Source organism: Onychostoma macrolepis, chromosome 10 (assembly GCF_012432095.1).
Source record: "Onychostoma macrolepis isolate SWU-2019 chromosome 10, ASM1243209v1, whole genome shotgun sequence".
Lineage (NCBI taxonomy): Eukaryota > Metazoa > Chordata > Actinopteri > Cypriniformes > Cyprinidae > Onychostoma > Onychostoma macrolepis.
In genome coordinates, this window is record NC_081164.1 from 23,455,185 (window position 1) to 23,475,226 (window position 20,042).

General features: G+C 34.5%; 1 protein-coding gene across 1 annotated transcript in view; it reads left to right on the forward strand.

Moving 5' to 3' along the window:
- zswim6 (zinc finger, SWIM-type containing 6) overlaps positions 1 to 20,042 on the forward strand; it is a 77,163-nt gene that overhangs the window by 26,441 nt on the left and 30,680 nt on the right. The window contains exons 2-3 of the mRNA XM_058788985.1: positions 16,721 to 17,077; positions 18,786 to 18,934. Of these exons, the coding sequence (XP_058644968.1) occupies positions 16,721 to 17,077; positions 18,786 to 18,934 (506 nt within the window). The remainder of the gene's footprint in view (positions 1 to 16,720; positions 17,078 to 18,785; positions 18,935 to 20,042) is intronic.

Genomic DNA, 20,042 nt, shown 5'->3' on the forward strand with positions numbered 1-20,042 from the left:
GAAGTGGTGTTGCCATTTTGTTTGCTAAAGCCATTGAAAGATAAAGCTGTTTACAATCCAATTCAGCAACCAAACAAACAATGGCAGAAATGAGTGAACTTTTGAGTTTCGTCAACTGATATAGGTCTCTCAGTTGCCAGTGTTGATGATATTAAAGCAGGGTGGGAATATAATATAGATCTTTACAAGTATGTGTTTCTTTTATTTTTTTTTTAGCTTGTATTATATTTAATTATAAAAATTTTTTTTTTAATTCTTTATTTCTTAAATTTATATATATTTATAATATATGTGTATGTACACATGCATATTTTTTTAAAACATGTAATATATATTTTTAAATTTTTATATTTATTATTAAAATTATTTTTATTTTTATATTAATTAATATTTATTATTTATATATTCATGTAAAATATTTATTCACACACACACACATTATGCGTAAACAAACTTTTATTTTGGATGTGATGAATTGATTTGACAGCCCTAATGTGCGTGTTTATTTATTTATTTAATTTGGAAGATGGCTATATCCTTTATAATGGAGTTTAATAATTGAATAGCAAATGAGACATTCACAAAATTGTGAATATAAACCAAAACCTAATATACTAAGTATTTACAAAAACTGTTTTGAAAAAATAAAATAAATATAGCGTAAATGAAAGTTTTATGAATCATTTACAAACAGGGTTCATATAATTTTTAAACTTATGTACATTTTACATATATTTTATATATTGCATGAAAATTTGAGCCTTTTATGCAAAATTCATAGAAAAATCATGCAAATTAAGAAATTGTGGGAATCCTGTACACAGAAATCCTGAACAGTGCTCAGTGTTTATTATAGATTTAAATCTCAAAAGTAGCCAAATAATTTTATTTTGCAGTCTAGTTTACTGGTTAAGAATGGTTAAGCCACACAGGCCTCTGCTGTGGATTGGAGGACACACACAGACTCTCTTATAACCCGTCCACGTTCAGGGACACAAAGCTGCCAGGTGTAATTTGTAGGCAAGGGGACCTTCCTCCTCAGGGGTGACATTTAAATCTTATTTGTGGGCGATGCAGTGAAGTTTCACCTTTTCAAACATGCTATTTGCTCTCCTTTTTTAGCCGTGCGTACGTCTGTCTCCCAGGACTGGAGGATATTATAGAGCCGGGCGGCTGGCGGTGTATTAACGCACCAATGAAAAGCAGATAAACATTTATGAGATGCTGTAGTCTTACGCCTGAATTCAAATTCTTGCTCGTGCATAAAGGGAACTGGATTAGACTTTTTAAAGAGGTCTGCCCGAGATTCAAAGCTCAAGATTCTCTTTGCCACTTGTCTGGTCGCGTTTTTAACCTCTGAACGCCAGACTCGTGTCAAACACCATTACGTACCCTTCCTGTCCATCAAAGGCCGTGTCTGCTGATGCTTTGAGTTCCAGTTGGATATTTTCATATCTGGCAGTGCAGTAGGCGTCGGGCAAGAACTTGGTGTTTCCAAGAGCTGCAGGACGTGGGTATTTGAATTCTGGGAAGGAGATTTGCTTGTTTATTTGGTGTTTGTGGTGTAGCACACGTCATGCGTTCATTTTAACCCTCCACACGGCATGTGCACAAAATAGTGACCAGGATGCAAAGAGTTAAAGGTTGGCGGCTGTGGCGGCCGGCGCTATTATGCAAGCTGTTAAGCGAAAAGGAAGTGCATTACAAAATGCTGAGCTCAGAGGTCTGGCACGCGGCCAAGCCTTGGTTTTTTTTCTTCGCCACAGCTGAGGGCTTTCTAAGCTTCCCACCAGTGGGTTTGTCTACTGTTTAGGAATTCTCTCTCTCTCTCTCTCTCTCTCTCTCTCTCTCTCTCTCTCGTGTGCCCGTGACGTCAGCAGTTCAGCTTGGGGCCAGGCACTGTTCGTGGGGTTGGGCCACACAGGGGAGTGTCTGTGGCACGTTTGTTTGTGGGTTTACTTGGCTGTACTTTCAGGATGAATTTATCCCCAGACGTTAGAGAGATTTGACTCCTTTTGAGGACGCCTTAATTTGGAAAAATGTGTCAGGAGCATATATTTTTTTTTTTATTCTTAAAATGCAGTTTTATTTTAGAGCGTTTTATGAAAACAAAGATGGCAAAAGCAAAATGCAGTGCCAACACATTCTGACACAATTGAATGATGTCATTTTTAGCAATCCCAGTAAAATGTATTCATATAAATTTGGTACGTATGTAAAAACATTATTTATTTACGTAATGTTTTATTTTAGTTGCTTTCACTAGGGCTTGGCTGTTATAGATAAAATGGAATTTTAATGGAAATATAATTTATTAATATTTTTCAACCTTAATCTCTTATTTGGAATTTTAGACTAATTTAAAATGTATAATATTTATAATATTATAAATCCTAATTTATATGCTCAAATATAACAATACATAATGGACAGAAATATTTACCTACATATATTTTCTAAATTGTATATCAACAACAATTTTAATATAGACACCATCATAAATTTCCACCATTACATAAATTTTTATTTTTATAATTTTTTAGATTAACATAAAACATTTATAAATTAAAATGAATGAAAAACATTAATTTAAAAAAAAAAAAAAATATATATATATATATATATATATATATATATATATATATATATATATATATATATATATATATATATATATATATATATATATATATATATATATATATATATATATATATATATATATAATATTTTATTAAATTAACAATGTTTTCAGTTTAATTTAGAAATGTTTTATGCTAGGTTTAGGTTGTAGTTTTTGTTAGTCTATAGTAATCATACTTTACTAGCTGTATATCACTGTACAATTCTAGTCTAGATTTAGATGGCCAAGAAATTTACTGTACTCCATAAGGCTTTTTAATAATTGAATTATTGCAAAGGAGGCATGTGTGTTTGGCAGTGGAGCTGTGAGTGGGTGCTGGTGACTGACAGCGTGTGCAGCACATCCCGTGTGGCCTCTGTGTCACCTGACTGCGGAGCAAAACAGGGGCGGGGTTTATCTGGGGAGGTCTCTTCACATCCACTACATATTTGTCAACCCTTCTCATCCGCGGGCCTCCGTGCGTGTCTGCTTTCCTCTTGTGCACATTATTAGTCAGGTTTTCCAGTCGGTTAGTCTGGGTGTAAATTCCAGGCATACTAACCGAGCAAGCGTCTCTAAGGGGAAGTGAAAAGCTTGCTGAAGTGTGCACATCTTCACCACTGTTTTCGAACTAATAACCATTTGGTTCTTGAAGCCTAAAATTAGTTTGGAGACTAGTAAACTTAAGACTTTAATTTGTAGTTACGTCCTATTATTACAGCTCTTAAAGGCTTTGTATGTTTTTATATAAACGTACTAACAAAGCTTGTGTTGCCGTGTTTTATAAAATTGATTATTTTGCCTCTAAATGTCTGACTGAACTATATTACTTGGTGGGTGAATAGTTCATTCTGATTATTACTAATAAATATAACTAATATAGTATGTAACTAACTTATGACTAATAAATTGAGCAATAGTCATGTTGCAGTTTTACAGTTTTAGGCCTAAATTTATTATAATACATTTAGTCATACATCAATTAAACAGTCATACATCATACATCAATGAAACGGATACGATTTTTAAATGCACAATAAGCAGGTTCATATATTTATCATCAATAATTCTAATTTGTTTCAATCTTATACATTTTAACTAATTGAACTTAGCCACATTTTAACTCTATAAACTCATAATTTTTAACTCAATAAATCTAATTTTCACAATCAGATTTATGTTTATTCTAAGCAATTTGAAAAGGAAAAAAAAAAAGATTTAAATAAAATCAAATAGATGCAAAGTTAATAAACGATGCCATTATTTTTCTTACCTGTTTTGTATATGAACAATTGACAAATATGCATCACATTTAGTTCGTTAGTTTGTTAAAACTATGTAATCCAATCCAAGCAGATAGAAATGTATGTAATTCAAATACATACATCTTTCATACATTTGTGCCTTTTTATTGTATAAGTGTATAATAGCAAAAATCCACTAAAAGTTGTGCATCACTGTTATTTCTTCTTTTTTTTCGCACTCGTTATTAAATTCCTATTACCTTTTTTTTAGCTTTACAGATCTTTATCCTTCTGTATCATAAAAGAAACCGCATTAAACGTGTGGCATGTAGAGTAAAAATTCTCTCCTAAAGCCTCATGCGCATGTAGCTATCGCAGATATTATGTGGCAAAGGGGCGTAAACGCAGTTCATCCCATGTTACGTGGCTCCTTCCTATTTTTAAATGGCGTTTGGCCCTCACCGCCGGGACCCTAATGTGCAGGGAGGGGTCCAGATCTGAGCCCTCGCCCCCGCTCACGGGATGGGGAGAGACGGGCGGGCGGATGGTCGTGGCCTGGCAGCCTCAGCGCTGACATTACTCACACAGCCCGGCAGGCCTCAATCACGTCAGATTGTGTGCACACTGGTTAGACGCCATATTTCCACCCTGTTTATTCCTAGAAAGTCTCTGACTCCTGCAGCAGGAGTCTGTTTTACCAAAACCTAGTGAACAGCCCACCTGGATGGCATTTTTAGGCAGCCTAGATGTGCTCCCTATGTGAAGGCTAGACTAAACGCTAGAACATCGTCTGAAATTAGCACTGTATGTGTGATTCACAAATAAGACGATCTTAGAATGCATTGTGACAAACCGGTGAGTCATAAAATGTTGAGTATAGATTAGTTTATAATTGATTAATATGTGTGGTTTTTATTCTAGATCACAGAAAAGTAATAATATAATTATATATGGTTCTATCTTGATGTTATTATTTTAGTATCATTGTGTTGTTATAGTTTTTGTGAATATTTTGAATTGGACTGCATTTCTTTATATTTTCTGTTTTCACTTTAATGTTTTATAAATTTTGTTGTTGTTTTTTTAAATGTTTATATATTTATTAGTTTTCATTTAATTTGTTCTAGTTATTTTACTACTTCTAAACTTAAACAACTTTTTAAAATATTTTATTTTATTAATGTTTATTTATAAATAGCTTCATCCAGCAGTGCTTTTTAGTATCACTGTCTGATAAACTATTGTAGTTTTTGTTAATATTTTGAATTGGGTTATATTTTGATATTTTGTTTTCACTTTAAATTTAGTCAAAGATTTAATTTTGTTGTGTTAGTTTTTTGGTTTGTTTTTATGTCTACATAGTATTTATTTTTATAGATTTTAATTTATTTATTTTAGTACGTAAACTAAAGGAAAAAGAAATGTTGTCTTGACAACTAAATGAAATGAGTTTAGTTTTTAATATTTTATTTCAGTTAACATTTTACTGAAACATTTTATTTCAAGTAAGAATTTTCTTTATGGTTAGTTTTAGTTAACGATAATAAACATGCTGTCTAATGAAAAATGCATTGTTTTTGTTGTATATTTTACAACAGTTTTAAACGGTAAAGTGAGTTTTTTGCAGTAAAGTAAGAACACAAGGTTCACCAGGTTCCGGACCGTATCTTTTCTTAAACTACCACTCTTTTTCTTTAAGTGGCTGATGGCTAACACTAATGGTTGGCATGGTGGGAGCTCCGATCCTGAAGCCTGACCCTACTGAAACACTAAGTGTGTCCCAAATAGTAGTTTTCCACTTCCCCGGCAGGCCGAGCTGAATGTCAGCGCTGTTGTTCCCTGCAGTGATGAAGTGGACCAGCACTCATGATAAAGGGCAGGAATGTTATATTTAGGAGCTTTTACCACCAGTGTTCAGACTCGAACTTTAGCTTTGCTTATCTTGTCTTCTCCCTGGCTGCTTTACTGAGAAATTTTTTCCATGTTTCCACAGGGTGATTTAGCCTGTTTTTGCTTTTAGTTCTCATCTTTTAGTTTCAGCTTATAATAATAATAATAATAATAATAATAATAATAATAATAATAATAATAATTGTCGTCATCATCATCAGTACTATTTTATATATATATTAGTGCTGTCAAATGATTAATCGCGATTAATCGCATCCAAAATAAAGGTTTTTGTTTACATAATATATATGTGTGTGGTGTGTATATTTATTATGTATGTATAATTACACACACATGCATGTATATATTTAAGAAAAATGTTACGTTTATATATATTAAATATATTTATATATAATATAATTTATATGAATATAAATATATACACATAAATACATGTAATATTTTCAAAATATATATTGTATGTGTGTGTCTTTATATATACATAATAAATATACACAGTACACACATATATATTATGTAAACAAAGACTTTTATTTTGGATGCGATTAATCGCTTGACAGCACTAATTTATTTGATAAAATGTATATATATATTTATTTTTGTGAAGGAAGTCGTCTTCGAATAGTACTTTGAAGGGACGACAAGGTTTTTGAAATACTATGCTTCAGTTTGTTGTGCTGTTCAGAGGGACTCGTGCAGGTGCTTTCTTACGAGGGTGGATGTTGTGCTGTAACGTGTGGATATTTTAACAGCTTCAGTGCTCGGCGTGTAGTTCGATCCCGAGCTCCAGGGAAGCGGCCCATCCGTAGCCTTCGGTGCTGTTCCCTCGCCATGTGTTTCCAACGACCTGGTTTTCCGTTTCATCCTGTAACACGAATCAGTGCCCGAGCGCGACTCACCCACACGAGCAGCGTGTAGCGTCTCCGAGCCCACCGCAGGAAACAGGTGTACGTCTGTTTCTTCTTTTCTTTTGCGTATCTGTGTGTGTAGGAGGGGTGTGTTCCTCTGGTGTCCGCTCCTCCTCTCTCGCGTGTTTTGGGAAAGCGATCCGCTGAGCAAACAGAGCGCTGGAAGAGGAGCTGGAGACCCGGCTGGTGGACGAGGGCCCCGTGTGGCACGGTAAAGCCTGATTGTTGTGAAAACACCGCTGGGCTGCAGCTGTGCTTTTCCAGGCCTCTGGAGCCGAGAGGAGAAGACCTGTGGCACGCTGTTTACCGACGGACCACACACCAAGACTTTTACACACTCCACATATCAGCGTAAGATGTGGAAACACACCAGGTATACGCTTGCAAATCAACATGAAATCGAATGCAACTTTCTTTAATAAGCATTTTGCATTGCATTATGGAAGTAAAAAGGCTTACGAATGGCGTTTCATGTTGATTTCAGATGTAAACATTAGGTAAATGGCTGAATGTTGCTGCGACGAGTCCCTGTAGTGTCTGTTTTCAGTGGTTTTCAGGAGACCAGATGTAATTCCAGCCTGCAGATCGAGGGCCATTTTCTGGTTATTTTCAGTCGGCCTTTCACAGAGACAATATAGGCAGTCTAATACCCAGAATGCAGCTCTCTGTGGGTCAGAGGGGGATTCATTCATTACGTCTGACTGACCGTGCTGTGTCAATGTCCATGAATTCATGAGCTCGCCTGTGCTTTTGAAAGAAGTCTCTTTTGCTCAACAAGGCTGCATTTATTTGATTGAAAATACAGTAAAAACAGTAATATGTGAAATATTATTACAATTTAAAATGACTTTTTATTTGAATATATTGTAAGATGTAATTTATTCCTGTGATGCAAAGCTGAATTTTCAGCATCGTTACTCCAGTCTTCAGTGTCACATGATCCTTCAGAAATCATTCTAATATGCTGATTTGCTAGCATTTCTGATTTTTAACAAATGTTGAAAGCAGCTGAAATTTTTTTTTTTTCAAGATATTTTGATGAATGGAAAGAACAGCATTTATGTGAAATAGAAATCCTTTGTAACATTATTAATGTCTTTACTGTCACCTTTGATCGATTTCATCGGATCTATGTTTATATGCACAAATTTAACAGTACGTATAAATAAACAGCAATTTACCTACATATATTTTATTTTGGCATAACAATCAACACAGATATATTATGAATATCTAATATATTTCTTTAGACTTAAAATTTCAGTTTAAAATTTGAACATGCATGTTAGATGATTTTTATTCTTTTGCATATATTGGTCATTTTACTGCTACAGCCCAACGATGTGCTTCAACACGCTCCACTGCAGGATGAAGAAAATATTACAAATGTATGTCAATAATAACAATCTAGCATGTTTTCATTTAAGTTTATTCCCAGATAACTCGCAGCTGAGGACGTCGGTTATATTTCCTTCACTGGGATTTTCCAAACTCAATTAGACAAGTATTTGGCAGTGGAATTGAATTTGCTGAAGTATTCACAAATATAAGATATAAGGCTGCTATTGCAGTCATTAATGTTTTCCAAACGTCTCATGAGATCAATTATTTAATTTGTAAGCAGGAAAGCAGCTCCTCCTTGACCCCGCTCAAGGTTTCCAGCTCCCCTCTTTCGTTTCGTGAGCGTTATATACTATATTTGGATGCTGTTATTTGACTTTGAATTGATATTTTTAACATCTCATTTTTTTCTTGAAGTGGAGAGCGCTGAGGGGACGTGGTAGTAATCGCTCCATCGACCGTTTTAGCAGACGTTAACTGCTGTGTTGAAAATGCTTTTGATCCGCTCCCGTGTGTTTGGGTGGTCCAGAGAAGAAAACAAACTGGTTTGTGTAGAAACGTAGTGAGGCTTTCAGTACGGTTAACTTGGTTTCTGGGACAACTTCACAGTGTTGGGCTCGGGCTAAAATTGGCTACTTTTGAGATACACTGGCCTCTTTGGGAACTCGTGGGTGACCCGCCTTAAGGGCGCGGAGGGGTTGAAATGTCAGCGTTTAATAACTTGCACATGAGACACTGAAACACACATGTTTTCTAATCATGCTGGGATGAGGAAAAAGAGCGCAGACTTTTTTTTTTTACCTTATAGAAAGTTCAAAGCTGCATTTAATTGAATTAGAAATCTTTTGGAACAAGGTAAATGTCTTTACTGTCAATTTATTGCATCATTGCAGAATAATATTAATAATAGCAATAATCATATTTCTTTTTTAAATTTTTTGCTTAGTTTTAGTTTAATTTAGTTTTTGATTTGATGGCTTACTAAGTTAAACCATTTATTCCTCTATTTCTAGTCTTAAATAGAAGGATTTTAAAAAAATGTACTTGCCCTCAGGCTATCCACAATGTAGATGAGTTTGTTTCATCATCGATTTGGAGAAATTTAGCATTACATCACTTGGCTCACCAGTGGATCCTCTGCAGTGAATGGGTGCCGTCAGAATGAGAGTCCAAACAGCTGATAAAAACACCACAGTAATCCACAACACTCCAGTCCATCAGTTAATGTCTTCTGAAGTGAAAAGCTGCATGTTTGTAAGAAACAAATCCATCATTTTAAGGCATTTTTAAGTGTAAACTGTCGCTTCTGACTAAAATACGAGTCCATAATCCATAATAACACTTCCTTAAGTGAAACAATCTTCTGTTGTCCTCTCATATCAAAATCCACCCACGTGTTTCTTTAGATACGTTTTTGCTTGTAAACAGTGTTTGATCTGTGCATATTTTTCTCCTGATTCAGACAAGATAACTTATAATAACAATATTATGGATGGATGACTCGTAATTTAGCTGGAAAAATGTCTTAACGATGGATTTGTTTCTTACAAACATGCAGCTTTTCATTTCACAAGATGTTAACTGATGGACTGGAGTGGTGTGAAGTACTTGTGGATCACTGTGATGTTTTTATCAGCTGTTTGGACTCTCATTCTGACGGCACCCATTCACTGCAGAGGATCCATCGGTGAGCAAGTGATGCAATGCTGCATTTCTCCGAATCTGATGAAGAAACAAACTCATCTACATCTTGGATGACCTGAGGGTGAGTACATTTCGGCCAATTTTCATTTCCGGGTGAACTGTTTCTTTAAAAAATGGTTTCACATTCTCAACACTATCATGTTTTTCCTCTTCATGACCGAATCGCTTAATAAAGCAGGTGGCATCTCGCTGCTCATCTGGAGGGGTGTGACTGTGGAGCCAGTGGGCTGAAAACACACATCACATTAAATTCAGTTTGTTCTTGCCAGGGTGGCGGGAGTAAGATGATGGCCAGATACAGGCCTACAAAGTTAAACACCAAAAACACGTTTTGCATCATTAAGCACGGTGTTTTGAATCACTGCCATCGTCCCCAAAGCAAACATTCCCTGGCTCCGATGTCTTCCAGCATAATGGAAACCACTTGTTTGTTTGCACAAGCGATGTTGAGCAATGCATTGTGGGTTTCCTTGTGAAAACAAGCAGTGCGACACAGATGTCAGCCCTTGTTGTAAGATCTTCGATATGCGTGGTTCTGTTCATGCAGGTAAGCATGCATGAGACGTTTGTCTTCATGTTTAGTAGCTGTGCTGCATTCCTCTGAATTTTCAAATGTGTAGGTCAGAGCTAATTGGACATTTTGAGACAGAAATACTTGAAAAGGTCGGTTTTGGGGCCGGAAAGGTTAGATGCATGTCTGTTTGAAGGCTGGCATGGGACGTAGGGCTCCGGCGTTGGACGGGAGAGGATTTACGGTGGAAATTTTCACAGCACTCAGACTTGTCGATCTCTGAAAGCGCGAGGCTGTCTGCGCACATTTCTGCTGTGCTTTTCAGGGGCGGAAAAAAGCCCCAGCCGCCATTCTTCTTCATTTACTTTGTCAGGGTGTGTGAGAGTGACTAGCCTCGCTGTCGGCCAGGAAACGAGGAGTTATCAATCTCCTCGACTCGGTAGTGTCAGGTCCTCACGGCAGATCCAGCAGCTCGTCTGAGAGAAACTTCACCTCGCTGGTTGCATAAATGCACCCTTACGTAGATCTAGATCTGTGGTTCTCAACTAGTTTTTTTTTGAGAACTCGCAGGATTTACATTTTTACATTTGTTGTTTTGTATAATTGATGTTCATAAGAAGCCGAAACCTTTATCTCAGTCGGGTTATATTTTCTTTTCTTTTTGTGTAGTTTTGTTTTTGAGGACTTGGGCATGTCACACTATCATTATATGTTGACACTGTCATAGTTTGGCTAGTTTTGCCACGTGACCAATGAATTTATGCCAAAATACAGCTTGATTGGAAGCACAACTTTAGTCATTCCCAAAAAAAAAAATGGCTATATAATAAAAATAAATAAAATGGCTTTAAGAAAAATCCTATTTCTGGACTGCTATTTTTTTTATTTTATATTATTTTAAATTTATTTTATTTTATTATTATTATTATTTTTTTATTTTTTTATTTTTTTTAAAGGTGACCTGACATCCTGTTACCTGTCTAAAAAAAAAGAATGGCTTCGGACATTTTTTTAAAAACATTTTGTGTTTTTTATCCAAACAATAAAAGTCAGTAGGGTTCAATATTGTTTTAACCCCAACTTTCAAAATATAATCTTTTTTTTTTTTTCAATAGAAAAAAGAAAGCCATACATGTTTGTAATGACATGAGGGTGAATAAATGATTACAATTTTAATTTTTGGGTCAGCTATCCCTGTAACAATCTATGCTTAGAAAAGAAAAAACAATGCAAAACGTCATATGCAGCTGTCCTCCAGTTGATGACCGCCACAGTAGATGGTCCATCCATAATCTAAATCCTGACCTTATCAGCGGTCAGACAAAGTTCAGAACTCTCAAATCAGCTTATTTCTGTTCTCTTGTAGCAGTTAGCATTTCTAGCATGTTGTAATTTCCCGCCGTCCCAAGCTACGTATTAGCTATAGATTGTCCTGCTGTGCCAGTCTGAAGTATGTGAATTCCTCAGGGTTTTACCTAAGTGCTTTAATAAAACTGACCACAGAGAAAATGTCTTAATTAAAGTCGTACTAATTGTCTTGTTGCCCCAGCTATTCCATTAACTCTGCCTTAAACATTATCTGTCGGCGCAGTAAATCCCCCTGCAGGACGGGCGCTGACATAACTCACGCACGCGTCCACCAGCTCCAGCTTATAAAAGCATGATATACGACACGGGGTGTAATTATTTGTCATAAAAACCCAATAAATGTCACTGTGGCATGTGCGAGGTACATTGAAGCTGCTTTCGCCATTGCGTTGCGTACATAGTGCAATTATAATAGAAAATGCCTTCACTTGAAATACCTGACGTGTGCTGTGATATGCCGTACTTTCATGCATGCATGTTTTATGAGCTCAATTGAGAGTTTATATGGACTATTTTTTTTTTTATATTTTAAAATGTGTGTATATATGTGTGTGTATATATGTGTGTGTGTATATATATATATATATATATATATATATATATATATATATATATATATATATATATATATATATATATATATATATATATATATATATATATATATATATATATATATATATATATATATATATATATATATATATATATATATATATATATATATATATATATATATATATATATATATATATATATATATATACAATTTTTTAAATATATAACAAAATGATTTTTAATGTCCATTTTTAAATAAACATTTTTACAAATATATTTAAATATATATTATTTTTAAATATTTATGTATTATTCAAATTTAAAACTTTAAAACATTCACATATTTTCTAAATATCTACATATTTTTTAATGTAAATATTTTTCTCATATTTACATATATTTAAATGTGTAAATATCAAAATGCTTGTTTAAAAATATTTGCATGTAATTTGCATTCCATATGAATATTTTTTAGAATTTAAATATGTAAATAAAAATATTTTTTTTTAAATTGCATGCAATTTTTTAAATTATGAATGTTTTTAATGTAATGTTTCCTCAAGCGTATGTTTTTAAAATGTTAATATATATATATATATAAAAATATTTTTATATAAATTTATGAATTTATATTTTTACATATAAAATGAAAAATATTTAAAATGTCAAATGAATATTTTCTCGTCATGTTCTCATACATGTTTTAAAAATATGTAAATATCAATTATAATAAAAATCAATAAATATTTCAAATTGTTTGTAGTGCTGTAGAATCGACTGCTTCATTGAATCCTCCAAAATAAACAGAGAGATGAAGTAGCTTACACTCAGCAGTGTAATGCAGGGAGAAAGTGGTGTTTGGTGGAGGTGAAGCTAATTATTTAGCAGGCTGTCAGAGAACAGCAGGAAGATCCCGGCAGCCTTTAACCCGGTCTAACAGATGGCTCCATTCTGATGAACTGTCCTGGAGACACGGCTCCTCGCGCGATACGAGGACTCAGGAGACTCTGCGCTCTCCCTGTACGACATCCTCTCCTGACGCCGGCAGCTCGTTAAAGAGCTCCCCCGTCTCCAAATCCACCTCTATGCCAAGAAAACCATTTAGAGTGTGAATACGTGCGTTTGTGTGTGTGCTGCTGTGTATCGTCAGGGTCTGTCTATGGGTGACTCTACATACAGGTCATGTTTCACCCTGAAATCATGTCAAGTCACTATTTGTATAGCGCTTTTAATAATGCAAATCATGTCAAAGCAGCTTTACATCAGCTTGATATAAAGCTGGGTGTCTTTACATCAGCTTTACAGTATTTAGACTGGGAAATAGTGTGTTGAAATAGTGTCATTCTCCTCTGGCCAGAAAAAATCAGCAGTTTAAATCTAGGCTGCAGCAGAGTCAGATTGTGCAGAGGACTCATCTGGTTCCTGTGGTTTGTCCCGATGGCCATCTAGGAGACAGGGTCTTCACTGGGGATCAGTCTCTGAGGCTCATCTAGTTGTCCTGGTTTCCGCTGACGTTCAGGGCTGTTGAGGTCATCTCTAGGTGCTGATCCACCATCTGATCTGGATACAGTCTGGATCCGGGTGGCTACGGTGACCTCGGAATAAGAAAGAAACAGACTAATGTTAGCGTAAAGATGTAACAAGTACATCGGGTGTTTTGGGAAGTGTTCCCGGTTCCGGTTGACCTAATTAATGCAGCCTAACAATCCTTTAACGGATTTGAATTATAGGAATGCGATAGTGTGTTATGTGTAAGCCAGGTTAAAGAGATGGGTCTTTAATCTAGATTTAAACTGACAGAGTGTGTCAGAGGTTTAGATTTAGATATGTGTGTGTGTGTGTGTGTGTGTGTGTGTGTATGTGTGTATATATATATATATATATATATATATATATATATATATATATATATATATATATATATATATATATATATATATATAAATTTGTACAATGTAATATATATATTTTATCTTTATATATATTTATTTATTTTCTTTATATATATATTTTTAATTTCATAAGGTGACCCAGAATGGTGCGTTGTCTGTTAATGCAGCGATTCACAACACCGGCGCCCACATGCTGCTCCACATTCATTTGGGTCATGATGAATAGCAGAATCTCTCCCGCGTTTGTTTATATTGGCTTCCAAATCGGCGCTTGCTTTCATTATTACCTTCCCTGTCCTCGGGGAGCATTTTAGAGAAAAATAATTTTGATTATGAAGCTCGCTGCTGAGCCCGTCGTCTGAGAGTTTAAGTGTTTGTGTCTGGTGATGAACAGAGCGCTGTAAGTGGTCACCTTGAGACCGCCTGCGTAATTAGTTGATTTGCGGCGATATACGAAACATCGCTGCTTTTGTTTGCATCCCGTGCAGATGAATAGAAGCGCTGTTTCCTGAGGCGGATGGAGGTTTGCGTTGAGGAATCCCCCCTGAAGACGTCTAGACGTGCATCACGTGTTTATTTAGGATCAGACCGTCTTAAACACTAAGCGGGGTTTGACGATGCGGCATGTCTAAACTGAGTAGTCAGCGCATTAGGTGGGTGTATTAGCCTCATCTTTTTGTTTCCACGCAAACCGGCACATGACGGGTGCAAACAGAGGATCAAACGGCGTCTTACGCAAGCGTTGTTGGCGAAAGCATGGATTGGAGCGCCGCCGGCCAGTTCCTCTGTGTTCGGCCTTCTGTAAAAGCTTTTCTTGAACTCTTTCGAAATCGCTTCTGGCGTTTTCTTTCTCCACATCCTACAAGCGAAGGCTTTTCTCAAGTGATTGAATATATTTAGCATTGTGGAAAGGCGTATAGGTGGACACTGCTGGGTCAGCACTTAGAGAAAGGAAGTGAAACTTGAACATTCATCCCTTTTCTGTTGTACCAGTAGTGGGCTGCTCCCACCACTAACAGGATATGTGCTGTTTAAGGGTGAGGAGGCTTTCTTACCCTTTAGGCAAGAGCTCATTTGGGTGTGAGGCGCAGACTCCATTAAATAGAAGTCGTTTATATTATTTTAATGCAGGTTGATGTGTATGTGTACTATAGTAGCAAGAAAGAAGAATAGGATTGTCTCAATTAAAAATAGTAGTAGTCAATACAAACAAAACTAATATTGAACACACTCCTTTATGTAAAAGTATTTTTAAATATATGGATTATATATATATATATATATATAAATATTATTTACATTTTTAGATTCTGAATTTTGAAATGATTATGAATTCATTTTATCAGTGGAAATTTTTAGTTTTTAAATTTTATTTTAAGTTTTATTTCATTTTTTATTTTGTTTTTAATTGATATCCTAAAATTATTATTTTTTTGTATATATTTATATATTTTTATATATATGTATGTATATGTTTTATATTTTATTTATTAAGGGTTTTCTTTAAATATTTTTCAGTTTTATTTTTAAAAGTATTTCTTAATCTTATTTTATTTAGAATTCTTTTTTTTTTTTTTTTTTTTTTACAAGTATTTTATTTGATTTTTAAAGTACTTTTATTTAATTTCATAATTTTTTTTAAACAAAGACGCAAATGAAGTACTTAAGTGCTTAAATATTGGAAGCAGCCCGAGCAGGAAGTGAAGTCGGCCGTAGACGGGCACATTTGAACTCCCTGGGCGTTGGGCTGCTGAGACGCGCTCATTAATGTCTGCTTTACTTCCTAGTAAATGTACGATTCTCCGCCTCTTTTGGACCGAAACTTCAAATAATATTCAAATGAGCATCTGTATTATTCAGTCCTGTCTTTGTAGTGGCACACGCCAGTCACCGAGCAGCTCCACCCACATTGCCCGCCCCAACACACACACACACACACACACACACACACACACACACACACACACATCTGTTCACCACTCATAGACTGAAACTTCCTCATCCTCTCGCCCGCTTTACATTCTGCCTGTGTCCATTTTCTCTTTATCATAACAGCCACACTGGTAGATAGGTGAATTTTTTCTTTTTTTGTATTCTGAATTTTGAAATGTTCATGAATCTATTTGTATCAGTGGGATTTATTTGTTTTGTTTTGTTTTTTTTAGTTTTTAAATACATTTTTTATTTATTATTTTTTAAAGAATTTATTTTAGATTGTTTTTTATTTGAAAAATTATTTTAAGTTTTTATTTTATCTTTTACAAATTCATTTTATTCGTATATATATTTTTTTCTTTTAATTCATATTTAATATTTTTGTTTTTACATTTTTAAAGTATTTATTTTTGCCTTTATTTAGTTTTTAATTCATTTTCTAAGCATTTTTATTTATTTATTCGGTTTTATTAAATTTTTTATTTTTTTAAATAATGTTTGCTTGTTTATTTATTTAATCCACTACACTACAGGAAAACCGATCAGTTTGGAAAAATAAAGCCTGATCATTTAAAATGCTGAATTTTTTTATGTGGAGCATCAAAGCTCTTGGAGAAAATATAGTCAGAAAACATTTATGGAATTTTTCTTGACTGTCCAAAGAGTTGAAAAAATATAGTATACACCGTATCCAAAATTGAACTTTCTTTCTCTCTGTCTCTCAGGTTTCCATTTGAGCGGCACAGTAACGGAACCGGCCACACAGTCAGAACCCGAGATGGTGTGCAGCGTAGCCATTAGCTTCGACCGCTGCAAGATCACCTCCGTAACGTGCGGCTGCGGAAATAAGGACATCTTCTACTGCGCCCATGTGGTGGCGCTGTCACTGTACCGCGTACGGCGGCCCGAGCAGGTCAAACTTCACCTCCCCATCTCAGAGACTCTATTCCAGATGAACAGGGACCAGTTGCAGAAGTTTGTGCAGTATCTCATCACCGTCCACCACACGGAAGTGCTGCCTACGGCCCAGAAACTGGCCGACGAGATTCTCTCCCAGAACTCAGAGATCAATCAAGTACACGGTGAGCTCCGGCTGCATCCGAGGAGTGCGCTTGAAGCACCCTTGATATCAAGAGCATTACTGCTTGATGTTCCTACTGTTTAACAGAGCTAACTACCAGAACTGGGCTTAAATTTTCTATTTATATAATATCATATTTATTATACTATAACAGATTTATTGTTTAAAATTGTTATATTTATAAAACTAATCTAAAAATAAATAAAACAAATATTTAGCGCTATATATATATATATATATATATATATATATATATATATATATATATATATATATCACACATATATATATATATGTGTGTGTGTGTGTGTATGTGTATATATATATATATATATAAATAAATAAATACATTTTCTTTTGTTAAGGAGGCCATATTCTGCAAAAACGTTGTTTTATTTATTTTACTATATTGAGATTAAAAGACATTGTTTTGTTTGATGTTATAACAAAAAGCATCTAAAAATCCAAAGGCCCATATTCTCATGCTTTGTAGCTTTTTTTTTTTTAGTTATTTATAATAAAATATTTTCTGCATTTATTTTTTATTTATTTTTTGTCATTTATTCTAATAAAATAAATACAAAAATAAATTACAAAATGAAAATATTTGTTTTATTTATATTATTTATATTTCATTATTTATATTTGTATATTTATTTTATATTATATATGTTATTTTGTTTATTTATTATGTTGAGCTTAAAATATATCATAGTGGCCATAAATTATTCTCCTTTTTTTTTTTTTTTTTTACTTTATTTCGTTATTAATTCATCAATTTATTTATTTTACACAACCATTTTCTTACCCTCTGTCTATCCTTAGAATTAGACGAGCTGTTTTTCTGCAGCACCTTTCAGATTTCTGTTTTCTGTTCTGATTATCCAGTTTTCCATGTGCAAAAGCACTGACTTGTGGGTTGCCTGTAAATGTAGTCACTAATGTAAAGTGTGGTATCACAAACATGAATATAACGTCTTAAGACACTTTTGCAGCTTAATTTCTATAGATCTGCTGAAAATGGCAAACAAAATTCAAATTTCCATTTACACCGGACCCTTTAAAAAGGAGTTGGCTGATATTGTGAAGTGCACACAGATTAGTATTAGCACCGTTTCTAGGCTCTGCTGCGGGCTGGAGCTGTTGCTGTGAGTATCATGCCCTGATGACATGAATCTAAATGGAAAGAAAGACTCTTCTAGTCTCTCTTATCGTTTCGGCATTAGGCACAATGGTCATATTATATTTCACTTTTGTCGGGAAGGGGAAATCTAAAGCGGATGTGCCAATTATAGGGGGAAAAAGCGTCAGCAAACAGCACATTGCAGAAAGGAAGTGCTTTCATCAGGCTGGGACTGTGTGAGGTCACGGCTGGAATGCAGGAAGTTGGTTTGATGTGGCGTCTAATAAATCTTTACTATAGACCCTCAGCATTGTCGACGGCACTTAAATCATCAGCCGTTGTTTGGGGTTCGAGGGGGTTTCCTTCTCGAACACCAGGGTGCTTCTGCATTGCATTAAGGCTCTGTGTCGATTGCACTAATTGCGTTGAAGAATTTGGGCTGATAAATAATCTCTGGTTTTGATTTTCCATGACTATAATCTGTAATGCCTCGTTTTACAGGCTTTATTTTGTGAAAGTCCCATTTGATCAACATAAGCATCACCATACTGTTCGCTGATCGCTTGGTTGTGTGTTTCTAAATCAGGGGCCCCGGACCCCACGGCGGGGGCCAGCGTGGACGATGAGAACTGCTGGCATTTGGACGAGGAGCAGGTCCAGGAGCAGGTCAAACTCTTCCTGTCCCAGGGGGGATACCATGGCTCGGGCAAACAGCTCAATCTCCTGTTCTCAAAGGTGGGCTGAAGCTCCAGGAGCCGCTCGTGATGATTTTAACTTTTCCATATCACTGCGATAGCATTTTAAGCGATCAAATAAAGAAATTCTTAAAGTTTAGCATGCTAGTATAAACTCAGTCGCTACATTTGAATAAAATGCAATGCTTCCTGTCTGGATGGTCTCTAAAAAGATATCCTACCCAGGCATGACGCAACCTTGAATAAAAAAAGGTTTGCAAATAAAATACTTTAAGAAGCTACAAAATCAAGGCCAATCAAAAAACATTTCATGTTTAATGCATAAGCAACACTTCTGTTTAAAAGTTTGGGGTCAGTTGAAAGAAATTGTTTATTTTATTCAGCAAAAATGCATTAAATTGAGAAAAAGTGACATTTATTATAAACAAAAATGAATTTTGTTTTTTTTTTAACTTTCTATACATTAAAGAATCCTGACAAAGAAAATGTATCTTGGTTTCTGCAAAATTATTAATCAGCTGTTTTCTGATTTATGACACTGATTTATAGATTTTATATAATTTATAAAATATATTATAACTAAAAATATTTTATAAAATCTTTTGATTAAAAATGATTTATTTGTTTAATAAATTTAAACAAGCTGTTTTTGCTGGTGCACTTTTCAAATTTCTGTATGTTAATGACACTAATATATTTTAATAAAAAATAATTGTAATAAAATTTATTTTATATTATTTCTTTATTTATCGTATTCTAATAAAATATATTATATTAAAATAAATTAAATAAGGAATAGAATTACCTCAGGAATAAAAATTTGCTGCTATACATATGTGACCCTGGACCACAATTTTTCGAAATTGAGGTTTATATATCATCTGAAAGCTGAATAAATAAGCTTTACATTGATGTATGGTTTGTTATGACAGGACAATATTTGAAAATCTGGAATCTGAGGGTGCAAAAAAATCTAAATATTGAGAAAATCACCTTTTAAAGTTGTCCAAATGAAGTTCTTAGCAATGCATATTACTAATCAAAAATTAAGTTTTGATATATATTACAGTAGTAAATTTACAAAATATCTTCATGGAACATGATCTTTACTTAATGTCCTAATGATTTTTGGCATAAAAGAAAAATCA